The sequence below is a fragment of the Cebus imitator genome, unplaced genomic scaffold (assembly GCF_001604975.1).
Source record: "Cebus imitator isolate Cc_AM_T3 unplaced genomic scaffold, Cebus_imitator-1.0 Scaffold177, whole genome shotgun sequence".
NCBI lineage: Eukaryota > Metazoa > Chordata > Mammalia > Primates > Cebidae > Cebus > Cebus imitator.
In genome coordinates this window covers 1,998,397-2,024,135 of record NW_016107492.1, presented here as the reverse complement: position 1 = coordinate 2,024,135, position 25,739 = coordinate 1,998,397, and the positions used below count along the sequence as shown (strand labels likewise).

At 40.2% G+C, this 25,739-nt stretch overlaps 1 protein-coding gene across 2 annotated transcripts in view; it reads right to left on the bottom strand.

Annotated features, from left to right (window-relative positions):
- Positions 1-25,739, bottom strand: part of SPARCL1 (SPARC like 1) — a 60,489-nt gene that overhangs the window by 4,094 nt on the left and 30,656 nt on the right. For both annotated transcript variants that reach the window (XM_017545125.1, XM_037744499.1), the window contains exons 2-10: positions 23,250-23,314; positions 18,438-18,584; positions 17,075-18,052; positions 15,104-15,176; positions 14,246-14,364; positions 13,350-13,470; positions 5,191-5,327; positions 3,104-3,252; positions 2,343-2,491 (exon numbers count right to left, since the gene is read on the bottom strand). In XM_017545125.1, coding sequence (XP_017400614.1) covers positions 2,343-2,491; positions 3,104-3,252; positions 5,191-5,327; positions 13,350-13,470; positions 14,246-14,364; positions 15,104-15,176; positions 17,075-18,052; positions 18,438-18,584; positions 23,250-23,303 — 1,927 coding nt within the window. In that variant the 5' untranslated portion in view covers positions 23,304-23,314. The remainder of the gene's footprint in view (positions 1-2,342; positions 2,492-3,103; positions 3,253-5,190; positions 5,328-13,349; positions 13,471-14,245; positions 14,365-15,103; positions 15,177-17,074; positions 18,053-18,437; positions 18,585-23,249; positions 23,315-25,739) is intronic.

Here is a 25,739-nt window from a genome sequence, read left to right as displayed (position 1 = left end):
TCCTCCCAGACAACCGCTCAGTGGAGCCTGGGTGAGCTTACACACTGCAGAGCTGCCAGAAGCTTTGCAAAAGGAAGAATGAGATGCAACTGGTTTTCTGAAGTAAATGGCCTCTGTTTAAATTTGCCTTTTTATCGGTCCTTTAAAATCACATGACATATAAACAGGCATCCATAAATACGTCCTATCCCATCTGCATTTTCCCCTCTAGATACTGGCAGGGCAGGACAGAGGGATATATTTGAATTTTTCTAAGTACTCTGCTTGTATAATAGATGCTAGAAAGACGACTGACACCCAACCTTCTGTGGTCTCCTTCTTCTCCTCCCGCTGTAGCAGGATTGGTCAGTGTGACCAATAGAATATGGCAGAAGTAATGGTATGTAACTTCGAGGTTAGGTTATAAAAGACATTGGGGCCTCAATCTTGGCGTTCTCTCTCTCTGCCTAGTGTCTCACTCTGGAGGAAACTAGATACCTTGCTGTGAGCAGCCCTGTGGAGGAGAGGCCTCCGTGATGGGGTACTGAAGGCTCCCGCAAACAGCCATGGGAGTGAGCTCAGGCACAGACTGTTCAGCCGCAGTCAAGCCGTCAGATAACTGCCGCACTGCATGGCAGCTTGATCACAACCTAATGAGATCTCCTAATCCAGAGCCATCCAGGTTAGTTACTGTGGGATTCCTGACCCTTGGGAACTGAGAAAGATTTGAAGCTGCTAAGTTGTGGGGTGATTCACTATGCACCATAGACAACTAGGTACTTACAAAATATACATCCTTTGCTCATTACAGTTGCGTTTATTTCACAGAATAATATTGCAAGGAAAAGGACCAACCCTCTCTGCTTATCTATTTATTACTAAATAAATCATACTTTAACCTCTTCCTCTCTAATTTTAAGACATTCTACATATGTATGGGGGATATTTTAAAAATGAAGGTTGCACAGGTTATTTCTTTTTGGAAACTTCTGACATTTGATGAACTGACTTTCCTTTACTGCTTAGCTGCCTGTTTACCCCAAGGGTATATTGTAAACATGAATGAAATCTGTGTTTCAGAGATTTGATGTTCACTGTTAATTTATGCTCTGTGAGTGGTATTTTTCTTATTTATTTATTTTAATTGACAAATAAAATGGTATATATAATGTAAAACATAATCTTTTAAAATATGTATACACTGTGGAATGGCTAAATTGAGCTGATTAGCAAATGCATTACCTCACATACTATCATTTGTGTGTGTGTGTGGTGAGAATTGTGAGCAGATTGTAATGCTCATTTTTTGAACGTCTTTCATATTTTTTTTTTTTTTTTTTTTTTTTTTTTTTTTTTTTTTTTTTTTTTTTTTTTTTTTTTTTTTTGAGACTGAGTATCACTCTGTCACCCAGGCTGGAATGCAATGGCGTAATCTTGGCTCACTGCAACCTCTGCCTCCCAGGTTCAAGCAATTCTCCTGCCTCAGCCTCCCAAATAGCTGGGATTACAGGTGTGTACCACCAAGCCTGGCTAATTTTTGTATTTTTGGTAAAGACGGGATTTCCCCATGTTGGCCACTCTTGTCTTGAACTTCTGTCCTCAGGTGATCCGCCTGCCTCGGCCTCCCAAAGTGCTGGGATTACAGGCATGAGCCACTGCGCCTGGCTTTTCATATCTTAATTATTGAAAAACTACCTGATCATAAAAGTCAAGTGTAACTTAGGGAAAGAAAAGGAAACATATTAAGACATAACCAAGCAAAACATGTGTCTAAATTTAATTTCCTCTACTGCAGGAGTAAAGAAAGAATACTCTGATCTACCTTCCCACAGCCCCCAGTCATTGAGGATAAAGTCATGGGTGAGTTTTGGGTTAAAGGATTATCCCAGCACTACTTGTGATCTAAGATCCAGTCTTTGGTGTGTTGGTAATTGATTCTGAGATGTTCTGACATCTCCCATTGTCAGAAATGAGCTTGCTTTTTTATTCTCTCCATGTGATTTTGAAAAGTTTGACCCAAGGTCCAGGTTAAGGTAGGATATTAAATAAGAAAGGACCCAAAGCCTGCTGAGGTTTTGCCCAGCTCTCTGGATTCACGTGTTTTTTTTTAGGCTGAGCTAACTGCCGAGACCTCAATGCATGTTCACTCTTGCTACCTTTCCAAAACAGTGCCATAAAGGTAGTAAGAAGTGACTTTGCAATGACAGCACGTGCACCAAGCGAGTCCTGTCTAGCAAGCTGCCACCTTTTTGTTTCAAGCTTTCAATTTGAACATGTAGAAGGACCTCTCTAGGAAACATGCAGGGCTTAGGGCTTGTCTGGGGAAGAAGACATCCCTCTTCTTTGGCTGGTGATGCATTTACCTTCTTTAATTCCAAAGCAGTGGCCCCACTCCTTCAGGGTGATGTGCTTATCCTTGTTAGGGTCACACTCCTCAAAGAAGCGGGTTATGCAGTGTTCCATGGGCACCAGAGATGCTCGCAGAGGAGCAAGTTCAGAATGTGTCAAGACTCTGCAATGAAATACATGACATCCTATTAATTGAGTTAGCTTATGCATGATGATTTAACTCTTAGGCTTACCAAGGACATTTTTTTCCCATAAGGTTGCTGTATATGCAAAATAAATAAAATACTGATGAAAACTGCCAATGAAATAAACTGTTTGTGGGTAAGGTTCACAGCTTTTGGGATGTCAATTCACAAGGTTTCTCTCTTCATGGGAACTGTCCTTCCCCCACCCTAAATCTATAGGGGTGTACCCAGCAATCATGTTGCTACAACCTGGTTCTCATCCATTGGCCATACCTGATTGTTTTAGATGTAGGCACTTGAATCATGTTGGGCCAATCGGAATATCTTGGGAATTTAGGATCAAGAATGACAAAATTGGTGGAGTCTCTGTGGGAAGCTGGACCTTCACATGTAAACTTGGGAGCTGTGGAGTAGCCATATTCTGCTATCATCACAGCAGCTCTGTGTTTAGACTCCTAAGTATGTTTGGCATCTCAGTATTCTAAAGTGGAACTGGGAAACGTCCTAAATTAGATTTCCTTTTGCAGAGATATGTAGATATTTTATCAGAGATATAAATCTAGAAATGGAAAGGTAAAAAGAGTTCTTACCTATCCATAGGGTGTTGGTCAAGTTCACTAAACTGCCAGTGCACAGGATACACATACATGTGGTAATTTTTCTTAAAGTCCCTTAAGAGAAGGTCAATGGGATGGTCCCCAGCCAAGAGCCTCTTTTCGTCCAGGTAAATTTTCTTGACCTGGGATTAGGAAGGCAGAAGACTGTCAGAGAATCAGACAAATGTAATGGACTCGTCACTTGCTAAAGGTTACTTGAAGAGTGACAGTAACACGATAGAGGAAAACAAGCTCAGGACATCATGTGCAACCAAATGAAATGTCTTCCAATCAATACTACAGGCCTTTCTCATGTCTACCTGATGTAGCACCTGATGTAAGAAACCTCTGGTTTTCAGAAGAAATTTAAATCTTTTTTAAACTTTTAAATATTTTAAGTTTTTTTTGCCTGTTTCTTTTAACCAAGTAATGTTCACTGCATTTTTTTTTTTTTAACTATGAGGTTTTAATGAAAAGGGCTGAATTGACTTAGGCAAAATTTTTGATTAGTTAGTGAGAAGTGCTGCTCCTTCCTCCGCTGGCAGAGTCCATTCTTATTCTTCTAGGTCACCCATCTGGTACCCACTCAGTCTCGCGTTAGCCCTGGTGTGTTACTGCTTGGCCAGCCCCATTGAAATTTCCCCGTTTCATAGCTAATACGCTCAAGGCTCTCTGTGACACTGTATTCAAGAGGGAGGCTAGAAGTTATTCTTGAGCAGTGCACGTGAAACTCTCAACTTGTGATGTTACCTCTTATTTCACTGAGTAATTGGAAGCAAACAGAGCCTCCACCTGCGCCCAGGACCACATCTTTCCTTCCTGTGACCTTCCTGTGCTCCTAACCTAAGCCCAACCCCTCTCCTCTGGCGGGGACACCTATTGAAGATCGCCCTCTGGCAGTTGTGTGCATTCTCTGCTCCTCACTAATTTTTCCTTCTGGACTGGGTTATTTCCAGAAGCACACAAACATCCTCTACCATCTCCCACTGCTAGGTGGGACTCTTGATCTCACTTCCCCCTCCAGCTGCCACCCCATTTCTCTTTATCTCTTTATAGCAAAACTCCTTGAAAGGATTGTCTGTACTTGCGGCACCCACATCCTTCCTCCTATTCTCTGTTGAACTCTGTCCACTGAAGCTTCCTTCCCTAGACATTCTCCCACTGCAAGAACAGCTCCTATCGGAGTCCACTTTGCTATTGTGAATAGTCTTTGCAGTGAATGACCTTGACATGCTAAATCTCTGGCCAGTCCTCAGTCCTCAACTTACAACCTGTAAACAGCATTTGACACAGTTAATGCACACCTCCTTCATGTTTTATTTGTCTTCACCGCATGTTTCATCCCAACTGACATACTTATACATATATTTGCTGATTTGATTATATTTGCATAAATGCTCATTTGACTATATTTATATAATTGCATGTATGCCTATATATTTGCATATATATGTGTATATATACACATATATACATTAGATACACCCACATATATACTTATTTGTTTAGAATATTTCTCTTAACCTAGAATGTAAACTCACGAAGGTAGAGATTTTGTCTGGTTCATTGCTGTAACTCCAGTATTTAGGTCAATTTCTGGCACTCAGTAACTATCTGGTGAATGAATTTTCTCTGGAAGCTTCTGGAATCAATGTTCTGTGCTTTTTAATCTTAATATATTACTGATATTGTGAGTAATGGATCTCCTTTGTATCATACATCTATGTCTGGCCTATGAGAGCAAAAAAAACATGCTTAGATTTAAATAAGATGTTTGGCCTGACTATATCAATGCTGAATTTGTATTAGCTTTGCTCAACCAGAGCTTGCTCTAGGTATGATTTGAAGAGCCCTAATTCAGGCCACTGACCATTGGGAAGAATGGGGAGGTTTGGTGGTTTCTGAAACCTTGTGGCATGAATGGTGACATCTACTATTCTGTGAAGCCACGTGGGCTAACCAGGTGTGGAGAAGCATAGTGAGCTTCTGCCAGTATGCAGAGGTAGGTAGTCCCCTACTATGTCTTTCTTCCTCACGCCCTGTAGACAAACATTGAAGAAGCTAACCTGTGGATAACTTACTTTATTTCTCTGCTTCTCATTGAGATATCCAGCGTGTTCAGAGTTGGCTTCATAAAGCTGCATCAGGATATTCTTGAGCCAGTCTCTCATCCTTAGAGGAAACTGAGTCACTTCAAAGTCCGTACAAATAGGAATAGCTGTTACAAGCAGAAAATATACTGTAATATTTGGGCTTGTTCGTGTCCTATGGCAAGTCCTCATAATAGGAAACTTAACAACTTCTGGCGACTGACGGAGCTTTCTCAGAGCCCCATTTTTAGGACAGTGGTCCTTAGACCTCAGTGGCAGCGCAACAGAATTGTCTGGGGTTTTAAAAAACATACCAGGCCGGGTGCGGTGGCTCACGCCTGTAATCCCAGCACTTTGGGAGGCCGAGGCAGGTGGATCACGAGGTCAAGAGATCGAGACCATCCTGGTCAACATGGTGAAACCCCGTCTCTACTAAAAATACAAAAAATTAGCTGGGCATGGTGGCGCGTGCCTGTAATCCCAGCTACTCAGGAGGTTGAGGCAGGAGAATTGCCTGAACCCAGGAGGCGGAGGTTGCAGTGAGCTGAGATCAAGCCATTGCACTCCAGCCTGGGTAACAAGAGCGAAACTCCGTCTCAACAACAACAACAAAAAAACATACCAAATGCCAGCTTCCATTCAATCAAATTCTGTTGTGATTGTACTGGTGTGAAGCCTGAGCATCAGGATGTTTTTAAAGCTCCGAGAGCAATTTGGATGTGCAACTAGGCTCTAGAACCACTGCTGTAGAATCAGAGTTGAAGTTTGTAGGTGGAGGGGCAAGTGCTGTTGAATAGAGGAAAAGGTAGATATTAGCTCATACTACAGTAAGAAATAATGCTAAATCTGAGTGGCTTAAAGAAACAAAAGTCAATTTTGCAATTCTGCTACAAATCCAATACAAGGTGGCAGGAGGGGTCTGCTCATTGCAGTCTCCCTGGAGCTCAGCATGATGTTACCATTTTTTTTCTTTTTCTTTTTTTATAAATTTGTATTGTACTTTAAGTTCTGATATACTTAAAGGGGCCCCTGACAGGCCCCAGTGTGTGATGTTCCCCTCCCTGTGTCTGTGTGTTCTCATTGTTCAACTCCCACTTATGAGTGAGAGCATGTGGTGTTTGATTTTCTGTTCCTGTGTTAATTTGCTGAGAATGATGGTTTCCAGCTTCTTCCATGTCCCTGCAAAGGACATAAACTCATCCTTTTTTATGGCTGCATAGTGTTCCATGGTGTATATGTGCTACATTTTCTTTATCCAGTTCTATCATTGACGGTCATTTGGGTTGGTTCCAAGTCTTTGCTGTTATAAACAGTGCTGCAATGAACATATATGTGCGTGTGTCTTTATAGTAGAATGATTTATAATCCTTTGGTTATATACCCAGTAATGGGATTGCTGGGTCAAATGGAATTTCTGTTTCTAGAACCTTGAGGAATCACCACACTGTCTTCCACAATGTTTGAACTAATTTACACTCCCACCAATAGTGTAAAAGCATTCCCATTTCTCCACATCCTTCCCAGCATTTGTTGTTTCCTAATGTTTTAATGATCACCATTCTAACTGGTGTGAGATGGTGTCTCATTGTGATTTTGACTTGTATTTCTCTAATGATCAGTAATGATGAGCTTTTTTCCATATGTTTCTTGGCCACATAAATGTCTTCTTTTGAGAAGTGTTTGTTCATATCCTTCACCCACTTTTTAATGGAGTTGTTTTTTTCTTGTAAATTTGTTTAAGTTTCTTAATTCTAGATATTAGACCTTTGTCAGATGGATAGATTGCAACAATTTTCTCCCATTCTTTAGTTTGCCTGTTCACTCTGATGACAGTTTCTTTTGCTGTGCAGAAGCTCTATAGTTTAATTAGATTTCATTTGTCAATTTTGCCTTTGTTGCCATTGCTTTTGGTGTTTTAGTCATGAAGTCTTTGCCCATGCCTATGTCCTGAATGGTATTGCCTAGATTTTCTTCTAGGGTTTTTATGGTTTTAGGTCTTATGTTTAAGTCTTTAATCCATCTTGAGTTAATTTTTGTATAAGGTGTAAGGAAGGGGTCCAGTTTCAGTTTTCTGCATATAGCTAGCCAGTTTTCCCAATGCCATTTATTAAATTGGGAATCCTTTCCGCATTGCTTGTTTTTGTCAGGTTTGTCAAAGATCAGATGGTTATAGATGTGTGGCATTATTTCTGAAGCCTCTATTCTGTTCCACTGGTTTATATATCTGTTTTGGTGCCAGTACCATACTGTTTTGGTTACTGTAGCCTGTAGTATAGTTTGAAGTCAAGTAGTGTGATGCCTCCAGCTTTGCTCTTTTTGCTTAGGATTGTCTTGGCTATACGGGCTCTTTTTTGGTTCCATATGAAATTTAAAGTAGTTGTTTTCTAATTCTGTGAAGAAAGCCAATGGTAGATTGATGGAGATAGCATTGAATCTATAAATCACTTTGGACAGTATGGCCATTATCATGTTATTGATTCTTCCTAACTATGAGGATGGAATGTTTTTCATCTGTTTGTGTTCTCTCTTATTTCCTTGAGCAGTGGTTTGTAGTTCTCCTTGAAGAGGTCCTTCACAACCCTTGTAAGTTGTATTCCTAGGTATTTTATTCTCTTTGTAGCAATTGTGAATTGGAGTTCACTCATTATTTGGCTCTCTGTTAGTCTGTTATTGGTGTGTAGGGATGCTTGTGATTTTTGTGTATTGATTTTGTATCCTGAGACTTTGCTGAAGTTGCTTATCACCTTATGGAGATTTTGGGCTGCGATGATGAGTCTTCTAAATATGCAATCATGTCATCTGCAAACAGAGACAGTTTGACTTTCTCTCTTCCTATTTGAAGACCCTTTATGTATTTCTCTTGCCTGATTGCCCTGGCCAGAACTTTCAATACTATGTTGAATAGGAGTGGTGAGAGAGGGCATCCTTGTCTTGTGCTGGTTTCAAACAGAATGCTTCCAGCTTTTGCTCATTCAGTATGATATTGGCTGTGGGTTTGTCATAAATAGCTCTTATTATTTTGAGATAATTTTCATCAGCACCTACTTTATTTAGACTTTTTTAGCATGAAGGGTGTTGAATTTTATTGAAGGCCTTTTCTGCATCTATTGAGATAATCATGCGGTTTTTGTCGTTGATTCTGTTTATGTGATGGATTACATTTATTGATTTGCATATGTTGAACTAGCCTTGCATTCCAGTGATGAAGCTGACTTGATAATGATGAGTAAGCTCTTTGATGTGCTGCTGGATTTGGTTTGTCAGTATTTTATTGAAAATTTTTGCATTGATGTTCATCAGGGATTTTGGTCTGAAATATCCTTTTTGTTGTTGTTGTGTCTCTGCCAGGTTTTGGTATCAGGATCATGCTGACCTCATAAATTGGGTTGGGAAAGAGTCCCTCTTTTTCTATTGTTTGGAATAGTTTCAGAAGGAATGGTACCAGCTCCTCTTTGTACCTCTGGCAGAGTTCACTCGTGAATCTTTCTGGTCCTGGACTTTTTTTGGTTGGTAGGGTATTAATTATTGCCTCAACTTCAGAACTTGTTAATGGTCTATTCAGGGATTTAACTTCTTCCCAGCTTAGTTTTGGGAGGGTGTATGAGTCCAGGAATTTATCTATTTCTTCTTGATTATCAAGTTTATTTTTATAGAGGTGTTCATAGTATTCTCTGCTGGTAGTTTGTATTTCTGTGGGATCAGTGGTAATATCCCCTTTATCACTTTTTATTGTGTCTATTTGATTCTCTTCTCTTTTTTGCTTTATTATTCTAGCTAGCATCTATCTATTCTGTTAATCTTATTAAAAAAACCCAGCTCTTGTATTCATTGATTTTTTGAAGGATTTTTCATGCCTCTGTCTCCTTCAGTTCTGCTCTTCTGCTAGTTTTGAATTTACTTGCTCTTGCTTCTCTAGGTCTTTTAATTATGATATTAGGGTGTATATTTTAGATCTTTTCCACTTTCTCCTTTGGGCATTTAGTGCTATAAATTTCCCTCTAAACACTACATTAACTGTGTCACGGAGATTCTGGTGTGTTGTATCTTTGTTCTCATTGGTTTCAAAGAACTTATTTATTTCTACCTTAATTTTGTTATTTACTCAATAGTCATTCAGGAGCAGGTTGTTCAGTTTCCATGTAGTTGTATGGTTTTGAGTGAGTTTCTTAATCCTGAATTCTAATTTGATTGCACTGTGGTCCAAGAGACTGTTATGATTTTTGTTCTTTTGCATTTGCTGAGGAGTATTTTACTTTGAATTATGTGGTTAATTTTAGAATAAGTGCATTGTGGTGCTGAGAAGAGTGTATATTCAGTTGATTTGAGGTGGAGAGTTCTGTAGGTATCTTATTAGGTCCACTTGGTTCAGAGCTGAGTTCAAGTCCTGAGTATCTTTGTTAATTTTCCATCTCATTGATCTTTCTAATATTGACAGTGAGGTGTTAAAGTCTCCCACTGTTATTGTGTGGAAGTATAAGTCTCTTTGTAGGTCTCTAAGAACTTGCTTTACAAATCTAGGTGGTTCTGTATTGGGTGTCTATGTATTTAGGTTAGTTAACTCTTCTTGTTGCATCAATCCCTTTGCCATTATGTAATGCCCTTCTTTGTCTTTTTTGATCTTTGTTGATTTAAAGTCTGTTTTATCAGAGACTAGGATAGCAACCTCTGCTTTTTTAATTGCTTTCCATTTGCTTGCTAAATATTCCTCCATGTGTTTATTTTATTTTGAGCCTATATGTGTCTTTGCATGTGAGATGGGTCTCCTGAATACAGTACACAGATGGGTCTTGACCCTTTATCTAATTTGCCAGTCTGATTCTTTTAATTAGGGCATTTAGCTCATTTACATTTAAGGTTAATACTGTTATGTGTGAATTTGATCCTGTTGTTATATTGCTAGCTGGTTATTTTGCCTGTTAGTTGATGCAGTTTCTTTATAGTGTTGATGGTCTTTACAATTTAGTATGTTTTTGCAGTGGCTAGTACCAGATTTTCCTTTCCATATTTAGTGCTTCCTGCAGGAGTTCTTGTAAGGCAGGCCTGGTTGTGACAAAACCTCTCAGCATTTGCTTGTCTGTAAAGGATTTTATTTCTCCTTTGCTTATGAAGCTTAGTTTGGCTGGATATTAAATTCTGGGTTGAAAATTCTTTTCTTTAAGAATGTTGAACATTGGCCCCTATTCTCTTCTGGTTTGTAGGGTTTCTGCAGAGAGCTCTGCTGTTAGTCTGGTGGGCTTCCCTTTGTGGGTAACCCAACCTCTCTGGCTGTCCTCAACATTTTTTTCTTCATTTCAACCTTGGTGAATCTGACAGTTATGTGTCTTGGGGTTGCTCTTCTTTTATTTTTATTTAATTTATTTATTTTACTTTAGGCGTATACTATATCTGGCATTTCTCCCCATGTTATCCCTCCCCACCCTCTCTTCCCTCCCCACCCCCCAGGGGTTGCTCTTCTTGAGGAGTATCTTTGTGGTGTACTCTGTATTTCCTGAATTTGAATGTTGGCCTGTCTTGTTAGGTTGGGGAAGTTCTCCTAGATAATATCCTGAAGTGTATTTTTCAACTTGGTTCCATTCTCCCCACCACTTTCAGGTACACCAGTAAAATGTTGGTTTAGTCTTTCCACATAGTCCTGTATTTCTTGGAGGCTTTGTTTGTTCCCTTTTATTCTTTTTTCTCTAAAATTGTTTTCATGCTTTATTTCATTAAGTTGATCTCTGATATCCTTTCTTCTGCTTGATTGATTCAGCTATTGATACTTGTGTATGCTTCATGAAGTTCTCGTGCTATGTTTTTCAACTCTATCAGGTCATTTATGTCCTTCTCTAAACTGGTTATTCTAGTTAGCAATTCCTCTAACATTTTTTCAAGGTTCCTTGCATTGGGTTAGAACATGCTCCTTTAGTTCAGAGGAGTTTGTTATTACTCACCTTCTGAGGCCTGCTCTGTCAATTCATCAAACTCATTCTCCATCCAGTTTTGTTCCCTTGCTGGCGAGGAGTTGTGATCCTTTGGAGTAGAAGAGGCATTCTGGTTTTTGGAATTTTCAGCCTTTTTGTACTGTTTTTTCCTCATCTTTGTGGATTTATCTATTTTTGGTCTTTGATGCTGGTGACCTTCGGATGGGGTTTTTCTGTGGATGTCCTTTCTGATGTTGTTGATGCTATGCCTTTCTGTCTGTTAGTTTTCCTTCTAACAGCCAGGTCTATCCACTGCAGGTCTGCTGGACTTTGCTGGAGGCCCACTCCGGACACTGTTTGCCTGGGTGTCACCAGCAGAAGGTGCAGAACAGCAAAGATTGCTGCCTGTTCCTTCTTCTGGAAGCTCTGTCCAAGCGGGGCACCCACCAGATGCCAGGTGGAGCTCTCCTGTATGAGGTGTCTGTCAATCCTTGCTGAGAGGTGTCTCTCAATCAGGAGGCATGGAGGTCAAGGGCCCACTTGAAGAGGCGGTCTGACCCTTACCAGAGCTTGAGCGTTGCTCTGGGAGATCTGCTTTCTTCAGAGCCAACAGGGAGGAACGTCTAAGTCTGCTGAAGCTGTGCCCACAGACACCCCTTCCCCCATGTTCTCTGCCCAGGGAGATGGGCGTTTTATCTATAAGCCCCTGACAGGGGCTGCTGCCTTTCTTTCAGAGATGCCCTGCCCAGAGAGGAGAAATCTAGTGAGGCCATCTGGATACAGCAGCTTTTTGGCACTGTGGTGGGCTCTGCCCAGTTTGAACTTTCCGTCGGCTTTGTTTACATTATGAGGGGAAAATCGCCTACTCAAGCATCAGTAATGGTGAACGCCCCTCCCCCCACCAAGCTTGAGTGTCCCAGATAGACTTCAGACTGCTGTGCTGGCAGCGAGAACTTCAAGTTCACAGATCTTAGCTTGCTGGGCTTCATGGGGGTAGGATACACTGAACTAGAAACTTGGCTCCCTGGCTTCAACCCCCTTTTCAGGGATGTGAATGGTTCTGTCTTGCTGGCATTCCAGGTGCCACTGGGGTATGAAAAAAAAAAAAAATCCTGTAGCAAGCCTGATGTCTGCCCAAATGGCCACCCAGTTCTGTGCTTGAAACCCAGGGCCTTTGTGCTGTAGGCACCCGAGGGACTCTCCTGGTCTGTGAGTTGTGAAGACCATGGGAAAAGCATAGTATCTGAGCCAGAGTACCCCATCCCTCATGGTACGGTCCCTTGAGGTTCCCTTGGTTAGCGGAGGAAGTTCCCTGATCCTTTGTGCTTCCCAGGTAAGGCAACACCCCACTTGCTTCAGCTCACTTTCCGTGGGCTGTACCCACTGTCTAACCAGTTCCAATGAGATGAGATGGATACTTCAGTTGGAAATGCAGAAATCACTCGCCTTCTGCACCAATCTCTCTGGGAACTGCAGACCGGAATTGTTCCTATTTGGCCATCTTGCCAGCCACCAAGGACATTGCCATTTTTTGAGGCCACTATCTCAAAGAGAGATTGTGGTGACAAAGGAGCAAAGGATGGAGAACCATACCCCAGCTCTTCAGTGCTTCTGCCCAGAACTCACACAGATGATTTTTGTTCTCATTTGACTGGACAAAGAAAGATATGTGGTCATACCTAACGTCCAGGGGGCTGACATGTTTCATCCTCTCCTGGGTCTGGAAGGGGAGAAGACCTGGAAATATTACTGAACACTGCTAATTTGGAGAATCGCTTAGCGGTAAGGGGAGCCAAACACAATTGAGAGTATCCTGGGGAAGGAAGACAGCCTTAAAAAACTTCTGGAAGAATATGTTGTCGGAAAACTTCTTGGCAATGGCTTAACTTAAATTGGGAAGAGGGCAAATAATGTAGCAAAATTCCAGTAATTCAACTCTGTGATTAAGTGGATAATTTTATCATAGTGGTTCTGAGCCCTGGCTGAACATAAGAATTGTCTAGGTTACTTTAAAAACAAATAAAAAAACCATGTCAGGGTTCCAACCTTTTTCAGTTAAATCAGAATTGCCTACAGTTAAGGCCTGGGAGTTCTTGTTTTTTAAATTTCTTCAGTGGATTTTTGCACATGTGTGTGTGTGTTCAGAACTACATTAGCTTTTTCCTGTTTACATATAGATAATTCAGGCATGTCCAGATTCACCCCAAACCCTCACAAAGATGATGGTTGACAGGAGGGACATAATCTTACATTTGCAGGCTCCAAAATAATCCAGCTGCAGTTGATGCCCCTTTTTGGTTCCCTCCAGTCTGCATTTAGTAGCAAATAGATGACAGGAACTGGCATAGGTCTGATTGTCAGTGCCACAAACCTATGGGAGATAAGCAGGAGAAAAAGCTGATAGAGCCAAGTGCTCACTGGATGACACTCTGCTCCTTAAAGCTCATACTCTGATAACAGTGCCGTGCCAAAGATGTGGTCAGGTAGATGAGATTATTAAAATCATCATTGTCCTGTTTGGCTTAAAAAAAATCAACTTAACGGTACCAACAGTGATGACGACTTAGCTCTACATAAGCTCAGTAGAATGAAAACTGCAGATGTTCCAAGGCTGGCATGAGTTTTAAAATGGGTTCTACAACTCAAATGCCACTGTAATCTTTTTATGGCACAATTGAAATTCTTTGAGTTTGTTGGCATTTATTCCTGTTTAATATTTCTTCAAATATTAGATGATAACCTACGTACCTACCTTTTTTTTTTTTTTGAGATGAAGTCTCACTCTGTTGCCCAGGCTGGAGTGCAGTGGCGCAATCTCTGCCCACCGTGACCTCTGCCTCCCGGGTCCAAGCGATTCTCCTACCTCAGCCTCCCGAGTAGCTGGGGCCACAGGCGCATGCTGCCATGCCCAGCTAACTTTTTGTATTTTTAGTAGAGGCGGGGTTTCATGGTGTTAGCCAGGATGGTCTCGATTTCCTAACCTCGTGATCTACCTGCCTTGGCCTCCCAAAGTGCTGGGATTACAGGCATGAGCCATTGCACCTGGCTGTACCTACCTTTTTTAAGCAAAAATTTCAATTGCAAATATTTTCATTTCAGTCACTAACCTTTGGAGCCACTTAAAGACTATTGTGTAGAATACTTACTTGGTCAAGGAGTTTTGTCGGAGGACAAGTCACTGGATCCTGGCAGACACAGTGAGGTTTTCCCTGTTGGTCTGCCTTACAGATATGACCTCTTTTACACTGGAAGCTCATGCAAGAATCTAACAGAAAAGATTGGACAGGAAACACGGACAGAGTTAAATTGAGTATGCAAATACAAATTCACTCAACTAGCTTCCTTTTCACTGATGAAGGGGAAATTTAGAAGTCCTTGAAATTTGCGAATTTGTAAGTGGGAAGACATTAGAATCCTTTTTAATCGATGGGTTAATTTCCACATGGAATCTTCTATTTTACATGATAATTTTACAGACTATTTTACATGATAATCTAGATTTTCTCTTGTAGCAGTTTGAATTGGAAATGTGCAAAGAACAGACAGCTCTTCTACGCCTGAGATGGTCACAGTCTGAAGTCCTTAGTGCAACATTGTGCAAGCTGGTCAGAAGTGAAATAAGGCTGAAATTCAAAATATTTGTCATAGGGGGAGGAATTAGTTCCTTTATTAAGAATGGGATATAAATTCACCAGCAAGTTACGGACTTTAGAATAAAGAAGATAGAATTAATTCTTTTCAGAAGCAAAAGGATTTAAGGAAAAGGAATTCCAGCCTTTTCACTAATATCTCAACAGGCCTTCCAGTTTGTAAACAAATTTACCCATAGTTGTGTATCAAATATACACAAGAAAATATCAACAATTTATGGTAGCCTTTCCTTGGGGAGGATTGTGGGGAGGAAAAATTCTATGCAGTAGTCACAACGGATGGAGGGGCAAGCCCAAAACGGCAGATTCCATTTCTTCCTTGATATAGTCACAGTTTGCTTTTTGCATACTCACCCACACCATGAACCCCCATATTGCCTTCACTTGACGTCTCATCATCATTTGATGAGTTGTCTGCTTTCTTGGCCTTTAGAATAACAGGAGCAAAAGTTAAAATCTACTATGAGGAGAGCCATTACTTAATTTATATTCCCACTGTGCATACTTTCACAGAGTGTTTTTCATGCTCAAATCATTTCAGATCTCAGAAAGGGAAACCAGGCTGGGTGCAGTGTAATCCTAGCACTTTGGGAGGCCATGGTGGGAGATTCACTTGAGCCCAGGAGTTCAAGACCAGCCTGGGCAACATAGGGAAACTCCATATCTATAAAAAATAAAAATAAATAAAAAAGAAAAAAAGGAAAAATATCCACTGGGCATGGTTACTACAGTAACCCTGGGCTCTAGCAGTCCTCTCACCTTAGCCTCCTGAGTAACTGGGACCAGAGACAGGTACCCTGCAGTGAGCTGTGATTGCACCACTGCATTCCAGCCTGGGAGACATGGCAAGACTCCATCTCTAAAAACAAACAAAACAAAAAGAAAAAGAAAGAAAGAAAGATAGCCTGTAATCTTAGCACTTTGGGAGGCCAAGGCAGGTGGATCACCTGAGGTCAGGAGTTTGAGACCAGCCTGACCAGCAAGGTGAAACCCCGTCTCTACTAAAAATACAAAAATTAGCTGGGCTTGGTGTCAGGCACCTGGAGTCCCAGCTATTCAGGAGGCTGAGATAGGAGAGTTGCTTGAATCTGGGAGGCAGAACCAGGTTGCAGTGAGCTGACATCGCACCACTGCATGTCAGTTTGGGTGATAGAGTGAGTCTCCATCTTAAAAAAAAAAACAAAAAAAGGAAAAGGAAATCAGTCACAACTGTGGAGGTAGACAGTAACCCTTGGAGAACAGGACCCTTTTCTATCTTTATCAACGGGATTTAGTGCGATCTCGCAGGGGGTTACTCAATAAGACTTGGAGTCTCCTCTTTGGATTTGATACAACACTAGAAATATAGTATTATCTTGTGATTTTGCAATTAAGACAGAGTTACATTGGAAATCTCTCTGAATTTGTTGGTAAAGCTTTCACACCAGGCTTTTGAGGTATAAGAAAACTCCTACATTAGAGTGGCAGCAGAGTTCTCAGTAACTGTGGTTTTACCACTGGTCTTGTGCACCAAAATCTGTGCCAAGTCCTGCTGGTGGGTGGCTGCTAGGATTTTGCATGAAAGCTCCAAATATGCTTCCTCCCTGCCCCGACCCTGCTATAGTTTCCAGATTATTATTTTGATATGTGTTTGCTTAATAAAGTAGGACCTTAATCTTTATAACTAATTCAACAAACACCATTGGATCTTTCCTTATGTCAGAGGCATTTTCTTGGACACTGGTGATGCAACTTGAATACAATGTGGCATCTGCTTTCAAGGCATTAGAGCAGCAGCTGTCAATGTCTCCCATCCTTCACATCTGTCATAATTTATCATTCCAAGTAGTTGCAGGGACTTTAAATGACTAATATCTGCATTTCTGTGCCTGGAAAATCATGGCGATTGACCTGGCCTACTCAAGGTACAGACTGGAAATGCTGGGAAATTAATACCTCTCTAGCAGTCCTCAGCTAAAATAAGTGCCCTAGCTCCTTCAGTCCCCAAATGGAATAATTCTGAGCAAGTGTCTCTACATGGCTTGAATGATGTTCCTTTTATTAGCTTCCTTTCCTTTTTGTATCACATCTCCACTCCTCGATCTTTGTTCCCTGTGCTTCTCAAATAAATACTCAAATCCAAGACCTGCTTCTAGGGGAACCCAAATAAAACAGGCATTCTCAGCTTAATGATAGAGATGGACCTAAAAATAAATAATTATAATATATTTTAGTAATGTATGCGTAGATATACACACAGGACACCGTGGGAGCACAGAGAAGGGTCATAACTCTTGGTTGATAATGCTGACTTTATTGGACAGGGACCATTTAAAATAATCTTACCTCTTGGTATTCCCCAGGCTCACTGGTATCTCTGTTTTCATTTTCAACTGCTTTTTGTCTTTGCTCCTCAATTTTGAGGTGATAGGCAATGGATTGAGCTCCCTCAGCCTGCAGAAAGGCCTGGCTTGGGACGAAGTAGTCATCACTTGTACTGTGCCTGGGGCCATCATCGCCATCATCACCCCCATTATCATCAGCTCCATGATTTCTGAGCATGGTGTTACCATCATCAGTAGGTTCAAGGAGCAGAGCCTCATCTATCTCTTTGTGGTTGCTGATAGCTTCAGGGCCAGTTTTACCCTCTTGACTCTGCCACTCAGTCTCTTGAATGTGCTTATCGACATTTGATGCATTTTCCTCTTCCATTTCTGCATTGAAATTATCTTCTTGTTCTGGGTTAGCCTGCTCAAATTCATCCTTCTGCATCTTGCTTACTTGAGTTGGTTGATCAGACTCTTCTAAAATATCATCAGATTGGGTATTGTGCTCCTCCTGCTTGCTGTTAGAATGCTCCCCAGGCAATTCTGTCTTTCTTTCTTGGTCATCATTGTGGGTACCAAATTCACCTGGCTCTTTTTCTTCTTCCTCTTCTCCATTGGAAATATTTGGATCCTGCTCTTGGTTTCCTTGATCCATCAGGTGGCTACGTTTACTGCTCCTGTTCAACTGATGATGTGAATCATTTGTAGGTTGCTCTTGGTTTTCCTCTCCCTTTGTGATACTTTCTTGTTGGTTAGAATCTGTGAAGGAACTGACACTAGGAGCCAGAAAATCAATGTTCTTTGAGAGTTTTTTCCCCTGAGGTTCACTTATATCTTCTTTTATGTCCAGTGTACCTTCAGTTGGTGCATACTCCAAATCCACACTTAAGTCACCATCACTGTCCTTCAATCCCAGCTCTTGGCTAGAACCCTTGCCCTGTTCTGCTGACTGCTCATGGTCTTCCTCTTTTGATTTTAGTACTGAAGATTTTTCAGCCTTAAAAGAAAAAAAAGTTCATTCTTCAAACAAATGATAATGTAACCATATTTATGCCTAAGGTAACATTTAATATTCATTATTCTTTTACTTCTCACATTATCACATAAACATGTTTATAATGTTCTTTACACTCTGTAGCCACAGGTTTAAACTGAATTTGGATTTTATAAAATGAAACAAGTATGCAGCAGCTCAGCGCAAATAATAAAATTCATTAATCTTCTCGATTCTTCTGGTGTAGTGATTGAAGGCAGTTGAGATGATCATCATGTTAAAATATTAAACTGAGATGTAAATGACATAATCTCTTTGACCATGCTCTGAAACTAAGATCTTTGGATAATTTAAAAATTATATTAATATAAATAATGTTATTTTTTACCTTATGGTGGGGATGGTCTTCTGTGGATACTGCTGTTTCTTTTCCATTTTCTGCATCTTCAACCCTTAAACTGGGGATTGCAGTGTTGACGGGTGCTACCGTTTCAGCAGTTGTTTTGGAATAATCAGATAATAATCTTGCATTTGTCTGAAAAAATTAAAAACTGTTTTTTATTATTTATGTCTGGTTGCTAATTAAAAAATTTGCTACTCTTGTCATCATTATTAGTAGCAATATACTTCATTCATACCAACAATTAAAAAATATTCTCTAGAGTTTTTGAGGATATAAGCAAATGCCTAGAACAGAATGTTAAGTGGAAACAGAATCTCAATTGTGTTTAAGAAAAAGTTATTTATGCAGAGACTGGATGAAAATAGAGCAAAAAGCATTTGAATAATGGTAACTTTGAGTTTTGAAATTATTTTCTGTGTTTTTCAAACTTTTGCAAAGCATTTGTACTTTACAATTTTGAAAAGTGTTGTTTAGCAGAAAGTTGAATTCAGATAAAATTAACCATAAGATATAGTATTATACATTTTCCTAAATTAAGTACTCACTGATAATTAGCAGAAAAAGTTGTAAACTTTTTATCAATATTTATTTGATTTAACATTGATCAGGAAATTTTAATAAAAAACAATTTAGAGGCTAGGGGTGGTGGCTCACTCCTGTAATTCAGCACTTTGGGAGGCAGAGGAGGGCAGATCACCTGAGGTCAGGAGTTCAAGACCAGCCTGGCCAACATGGTGAAACCCCATCTCTACTAAAAATACAAAAAATTAGCTGGGCATGGTGGCGGGTGCCTGTTATCCCAGCTAATCAGGAGGCTGAGGCAGGAGAATCGCTGGAGGCAGAGGTTACAGTGAGCCAAGAACGTGCCATTGCACTCCAGCCTGGGTAACAAGAGTGAAATTCTGCTCAAAAAAAAAAAAAAAAATTAGACAATTCAAAGACTGTGTGAGACAGGGTACTAAGCCTAATAGAAAAGGGAAAATCTGGAGTATTAATTTCTATTAGGAGTTGGCCTATTTCTAGCAATATTAGAGACTTGGAGAAGAGCTGGTCAGCGATGCTTGATAGGGAAATGGAACAACTGAACTTTAAGGGAAGAGGCCTCCATTCAAGTCTTGCCTCCGCTATTTACTTTCTATCTGTGGTTTGACAGGTTATTATTTTTTATTAATTTAAAAATATTAATAAAATTAATTAATTATTTTAACTTAATTAATTAACTCCAGTCTGTTGCCCAGGCTGTAATGCAGTGGTGTAAGCTTGGCTCACTGCAACCTCTGCCTTCCAGGCTCAAGCCACCCTCCCACCTCAGCCTCCCGAGTATCTGGGACTACAGGCACCACCATGCCTGGCTAATTTTTGTACTTTTTGTAGAGATGGGGTTTCACTGTGTTGCCCAGGCTGGCTTTGAATGCCTGAGCTCAAGCGATCTTTCTGTCTTGGCCTCCCAAAATGCTGGGATTATATGTGTTAGCAACCATGCCTGGCCAAGGTCATTAGTTTCTACCCTGCTGCCTCTCAAGGTGGCAAGAAATATCAAGTGAGCAGAGATATCAAAATAAGTTTATATATAACAAATATTTTATGAATTTTAAGGAGTTGCCCAACTGAAAATTACTGTTGCTAGTACTAATGTCACACCGTGGTAATGATATAAACTGCCCAATATCTGAGGCAGATATTCACCGTGAATCTTTATTAGAGAGAAGCTCTGGATACTCAGATGGCATATGCAGGTGTAAATAGGAAACTTGGATTCTATTTGGATTAACTTATTTTTAGTCCATTAGCAGGTTCTGTAATGCTGACTGTGTAACATAAAGCAAGCCATGGAGTGCAGGATTAATTAATTAATTAATTAATTATTTTAAAAATTTTTTGAGATGGAGTTTCACTCTTGTTGCCCAGGCTGGAGAGCAGTGGCGTGATCTCAGCTCACTGTAACCTCTGCCTCCCAGGTTCCAGCGATTCTCCTGCCTCTGTTTCCTGAGTAGCTGGGATTATAGGCATGTGCCACCACGCCGAGCTAATTTTGTATTTTTAATAGAGATGGGGTTTCTCCATGTTGTTCAGGCTGGTCTTGAACCCCTGACCTCAGGTGTTCTGCCTACCTTGATCTCCCAAAGTGCTAGGATTACAGGTGTGAGCCACTGTGCCCAGCCTGGATTTATTTTTTAATTTTAATTTTTTTTTTTTTGAGGCAAAGTCTTTCTCTGTTGCCCAGGATGGGGTACAGTGGTGGGATCTCGGCTCACTGTAACCTCTATCTGCTGGGTTCAAGCAATTCTCATTCCTCAGCCTCCTTAGTAGCTGGGATTATAGGGCCACCATGCTACACTAATTTTTGTATTTATTTGTTTTTTTAGTAGAGATAGGGTTTCGCCATGTTGGCCAGGCTGGTCTTGAACTCCTGGCCTCAAGTGATCTGCCCACCTTGGCTTCCCAAAGTGCTGGGATTACAGATGTGAGCCACAGCTCCTGACAAAAGTACAGGATTTATATTAGGTTTGGTTTGCTCTTTTGCTTCTTATCTCCTTGTCAACTAAAATGAGTAATGAATTTGAAAAAGTTTATAGAGAAGACTTAAAGAATGGTAAAAAGGAGAAAGAATGGTGGCCACTTTGGTGAGCTGCCAACAGGGCCAGCATAGAAGGCAATGGATGGGGGAGATTTTAGGCTTATTAGTGAAGAACTGGTCACTCTCTCTCCCCTTCCATCCCCCTACCGCCTAAGCAGGAAGAAATGCACACAAAAAATGGCAGCTATTTTACTTTCAGAAATATTCTGAAATTGAAATTATGTGTTATCATTATTGCCATATTTCTATTTATTTAACATGCCCCCTGGAAATCTATTTGGAATCTCCCAACCACACAGAATCCATTTACATCTGGAGAATTCAGGCAGGCAGGGAAAATGATACAAATATTTAATAGGTCAGTCCTATGAGAAGATACTTAACTTTTTAGCATTTGGCTAGGTTTAATTGATATTAAATTGTCCCAGAAAGGAAACATCTGGAATGTGTCTAAATGCAGGGTATCATTCAAACATTTGGTTCAAACACTTTTTTTTTTTTTTGAGACAAGGTCTTGCTCCGTCACCTAGGCTGGAGTGGTGTGGCGCAATCTTGGCTTACTGCAGCCTCGACCCCCGTGGCTCAAGGGACCCTCCCTCCTTTTCCTCCCAAGTATCTGGGACTACAGGCACATGCCATGGCACCTGGCTAATTTTTTGTTCATTTTTGTAGACACAAGGTCTCGCTATGTTACCCAGGCTGGCCTTGAACTCCTGGGCTCAAGTGATTCTCTAGCCTTGGCCTCCCAAAGTGCTGGGATTATAGGCAGGAGCCATTGTGCCTGGCCTGAAGACGCTTTTTGATGTTTATTTACTTAACAGCAACTTCTGCAAGGACAAAGCACATTTTCAGGAGAAAACAATGGTTGTGTGGGAACTCCTTTCAGTGTTGAACATTGATTTGTCTCACTTTTGTAATTTCAGGGTGCAATGTATAATTTTAGCTGGAGCAGCTCCACACTACTTAAGTGTGATTCCTGATAGTGGTCATAAACTCTGTTTTCCAAGAACAGCTTTCTCTGGGTGCCATGGATTGTGCTTTTGCTGACACATTTGTCAACCAGGAGCTAGCCAACAACTTATCCAAAAAGCAAGTACAGAATTTTAGACCTAAAGAGGGACAGAGGAAAGGGAAAATTGAGAAATTGTTTTGTCTATTTAAAGGAGGCTGATTCCTCCATTTGGTGAAAAAAAAAATGGCATGAATCCTTTGGTTTAATTAAGGATTCCATGGATCATTTGTGGAGCATCCTAGGTGGTCATCCATGCCATGGTGTCATCTTTTTTTTTTAACTTTCAGTTTGTTTTGAGGTCGCTGACGTGGTTTCAAATGATCTGATTTGTGTACGGCTGCTTTATTGCTGTGCAAATGGGACCAGGGTATCTGAACATGAAGAGAGGAGTATTCTAGTCCTGCCTACTTTCAGCATACTTGCTTGGACAGCCTCCCAAGGATGATTTAGGAGCTGATTTATGATTACCATATTGTTTCCTGCCTAACCCATTGGTTCCTGATTTCATTATAGACTCTCAAAATTTCTCAGCCAGCATCTATTTATCTTGAAGAAAATGCTTCTGGAGCCTATGGATATGCACAGTCTTTTTTTTTTTTTTTTTTTTTGAGACGGAGTCTCTCTGTTGCCCAGGCTGGAGTGCAGTGGCATGATCTTGGCTTACTGCAACCTCCACCACATAGGTTAAGTGATTCTCCTTGCCTCAGCCACCTGGGTAGCTGGGATTATAGGTGCCCGCCATCACCCCCAGCTAATTTTTGTAGTTTTTAGTAGAGACGGGGTTTTGCCATGTTGCCAGGTTGGTCTTGAACTCCTAACCTCAGGTGATCCACCTGCCTCAGCCTCCCACCGCTCCCGACCTAAAGTCTTAGGTTTGTAATAGCAATGTGATGAGCTTCCCTGGGAGAATTTGTTTCTTCCTGTCCCTTGAGTATTTGGGCATATTCTATGGCTAAGAAACCGATAGCCCAAACTTTCTGCTGCGTATTTTTTGTGTCTTGTAGAAGCAGATAGTTCTAAAAAATTTTTTTAAATACCTCATCTTGAGTTTTCCAGTTATTTATTTATTACTTGAGCAACAAAGAATATAATTGAAATAAAAAAGAGAATTTCAAGCCATTATATAAGAACATTTTCTTTTAAATGGAGGACTTCTGAACTAAATGTCAGGAGAAAGAGATGCAATAACAGAAGAAAGGAAATTTACCGGGATTGCAGCTGCAGTTCCCAAGATACATAGGAAAAAAAGCCCAGTCTTCATGTTTTCCAGATCTGTGAACCAAGAAGATAATTATCAGTGGTAGGGAAATGTTTCCTCATGGAAAATTGAAAGATAATCTTAGCAAATACTGAGCTTGATATTGTCCTTTTCATTTAAAATGGATTTTTATCTTTGTTGATTAATTATGTCTGAAAAGACAGATTGATGACAGTTCTTACTCAATTGTGTACCTGTGAAAATTACTCCCTGATTTTTTGGCCCAGTTGTGTTGGGCAGAACCTATCTCTGTTTATGACTGTACTTCTTCAAGTAAAGACTCTGTGCTGATCTTGGGTTTTAAGATTTGTGAGTATTCATAATGAAAAAAATAAGTTACAAAATGAAGTAATGTGGTATGTCAAGTTTGAGTAAAAACACACTGCCTGTTTAGTGGTAAAGAAACATTCATTCAGTGAATATTTTTAGTCATACAACATTGCACTACAGAGTCATAGATCTAAGGGCATTCATGTTCATCTAATTTAGAGGTCTTTACTGGCAGTCTGTGAATTGGAGGTGACCTGCAGATAGGTTTGGTTTGTTAGGCACTGTGCATATTTTGAACCAGTATTTTAGCTGGATGCAGTGGCTCACACCTGTAATCCCAGCACTTTGGGAGGCCAAGGTGGGCAGATCACCTGAAGTCAGGAGTTCGAGACCAGCCTGGTCAACATGATGAAACTCCATCTCTACTAAAAATACAAAAAACTAGCTGGGCATTGTGGTGGTGCCCGTAATCCCAACTACTTGGGAGGCTGAGGCAGGAGAATCGGTTGAACCCAGGAGGCGGAGGTTGCAGTGAGCCGAGATCGCACCATTGCACTCCAGCCTGGGCAATAAGACTGAAACTCCATCTCGAAAAAAAAAAAATGTAAGCCAGTGTTTAAAAATCCTGAAGTTTCATGTCAAAATTGAAATTTCCAGTTTATCTTGAACCATCTGATCTCTTAGCAACAACAGGCCTTCATGACAACAGTTGGCTGCATCTGAGTCAAGACTGTCCTCTGTAAGGGATGCTGGCGTTTGTGCTTGGTCTGTCTCACTTTTGTTATTTGCCTTTCATTCGAGTTTAGTTAGTTCCAAGTGAACTCTTTACGATTAGAAATGAGACAAGTGAAAGCTCAGAGAGATTAAGTAAGTTGTCTCCAGATGAACTCTAGGTCTAAGGCTTTTCCCACACACCAATTATATTATTGTGGTTCTTGAAAGCAGTGGGAAGCCTACATTTTTTTGCAGTGTATCCCTAAGTCTGGTAGTTTGACTCTAACTAGGATTAGGGATACAGTTTTTAGTTATTTAATAGAGGATTTATGGATCTCCCAGAAATACTAGATGACTTCTTTAGTTTTTGCAATCAGAAACACATTCACAAAGAGCTTTAAATAAGAATCTGAAGTTTGTAAAGTAACTGAGCAGTTTCTTCTGCTACTTATCCCAATATTTCTAAATAATGTGCTTAAATGGATATTTTAAAATATATTAAATATTACTATAGGGATCTAATATTGCAACAACTGTCACTTCACACACACACAGTTGTGCATACACATACACTTATCTTCCTCCTTTCTCTTCCTAAAATAATTTTATCACAATTCTCTTTCAAATTTTGATTTAACATTTATGACAATGTAGATATTTTTCATAGCTGGACCAAGTAGTGATTTCACGTGTTGAACCACACCAACATTTCTTTTCTTGAACAATATTTTGTTTTTGTTTTGATTTAGAAGTTTCCTTCCTTTTAAAGCTTTTTACATACTTTTTCACACACCCATCACTTAATTCTTCCTGAATTTGCCAACAAAATTTAAAATTCCTCTTAGTATGGTAACAACACAGCAACATCAACCACCTTCTAAGGAAATCTCTCGTGTCCATTTCCCCCTTGGAAACGGCGCTCCCAGAGCCTCGGTTTTCTTGCTTCCTTTGGACTGATGTATCCCAGGCTGCTGTGTGGCTTTTCTCCTAGGGTCCATATTCACACTCCCTGGTAATTCCCTTTGTCTTTTTTCTTGTGTTTGATTTCTTGCATTACATATTAGGAAAATCTTGATACGTAGTTTGACTAAATACAGAATTCGAGATTGGAATTTTTTTTCTCAGAACTTTAAAGCGTTGGTCCATTTTCCTATAATTTTCAGTGTTGCTAGTAAGAACTCTGATGTGAGTTTTTCCCCAATGTTTTAATGAACACTGTATTTTTTTATTTCTTTATGGATGCTTTTAAGTTTTTACATTTGGCCCTAGTCTTCTGAAACATTACAATCTCTGCCTTAGTTGGGATCCTTTTACATTTACTTTAGGAGCTCATTAGGCCGCTTGAATTTGGAAATTTATATATTTCAGTTTTGGGGAGCATTTTACGTGTTAGTTCTTTAATGATTTTTGCCCTTCTATTTTTTGTCTTTTCTTTTTTTTTTTTTTTTTTTTTTT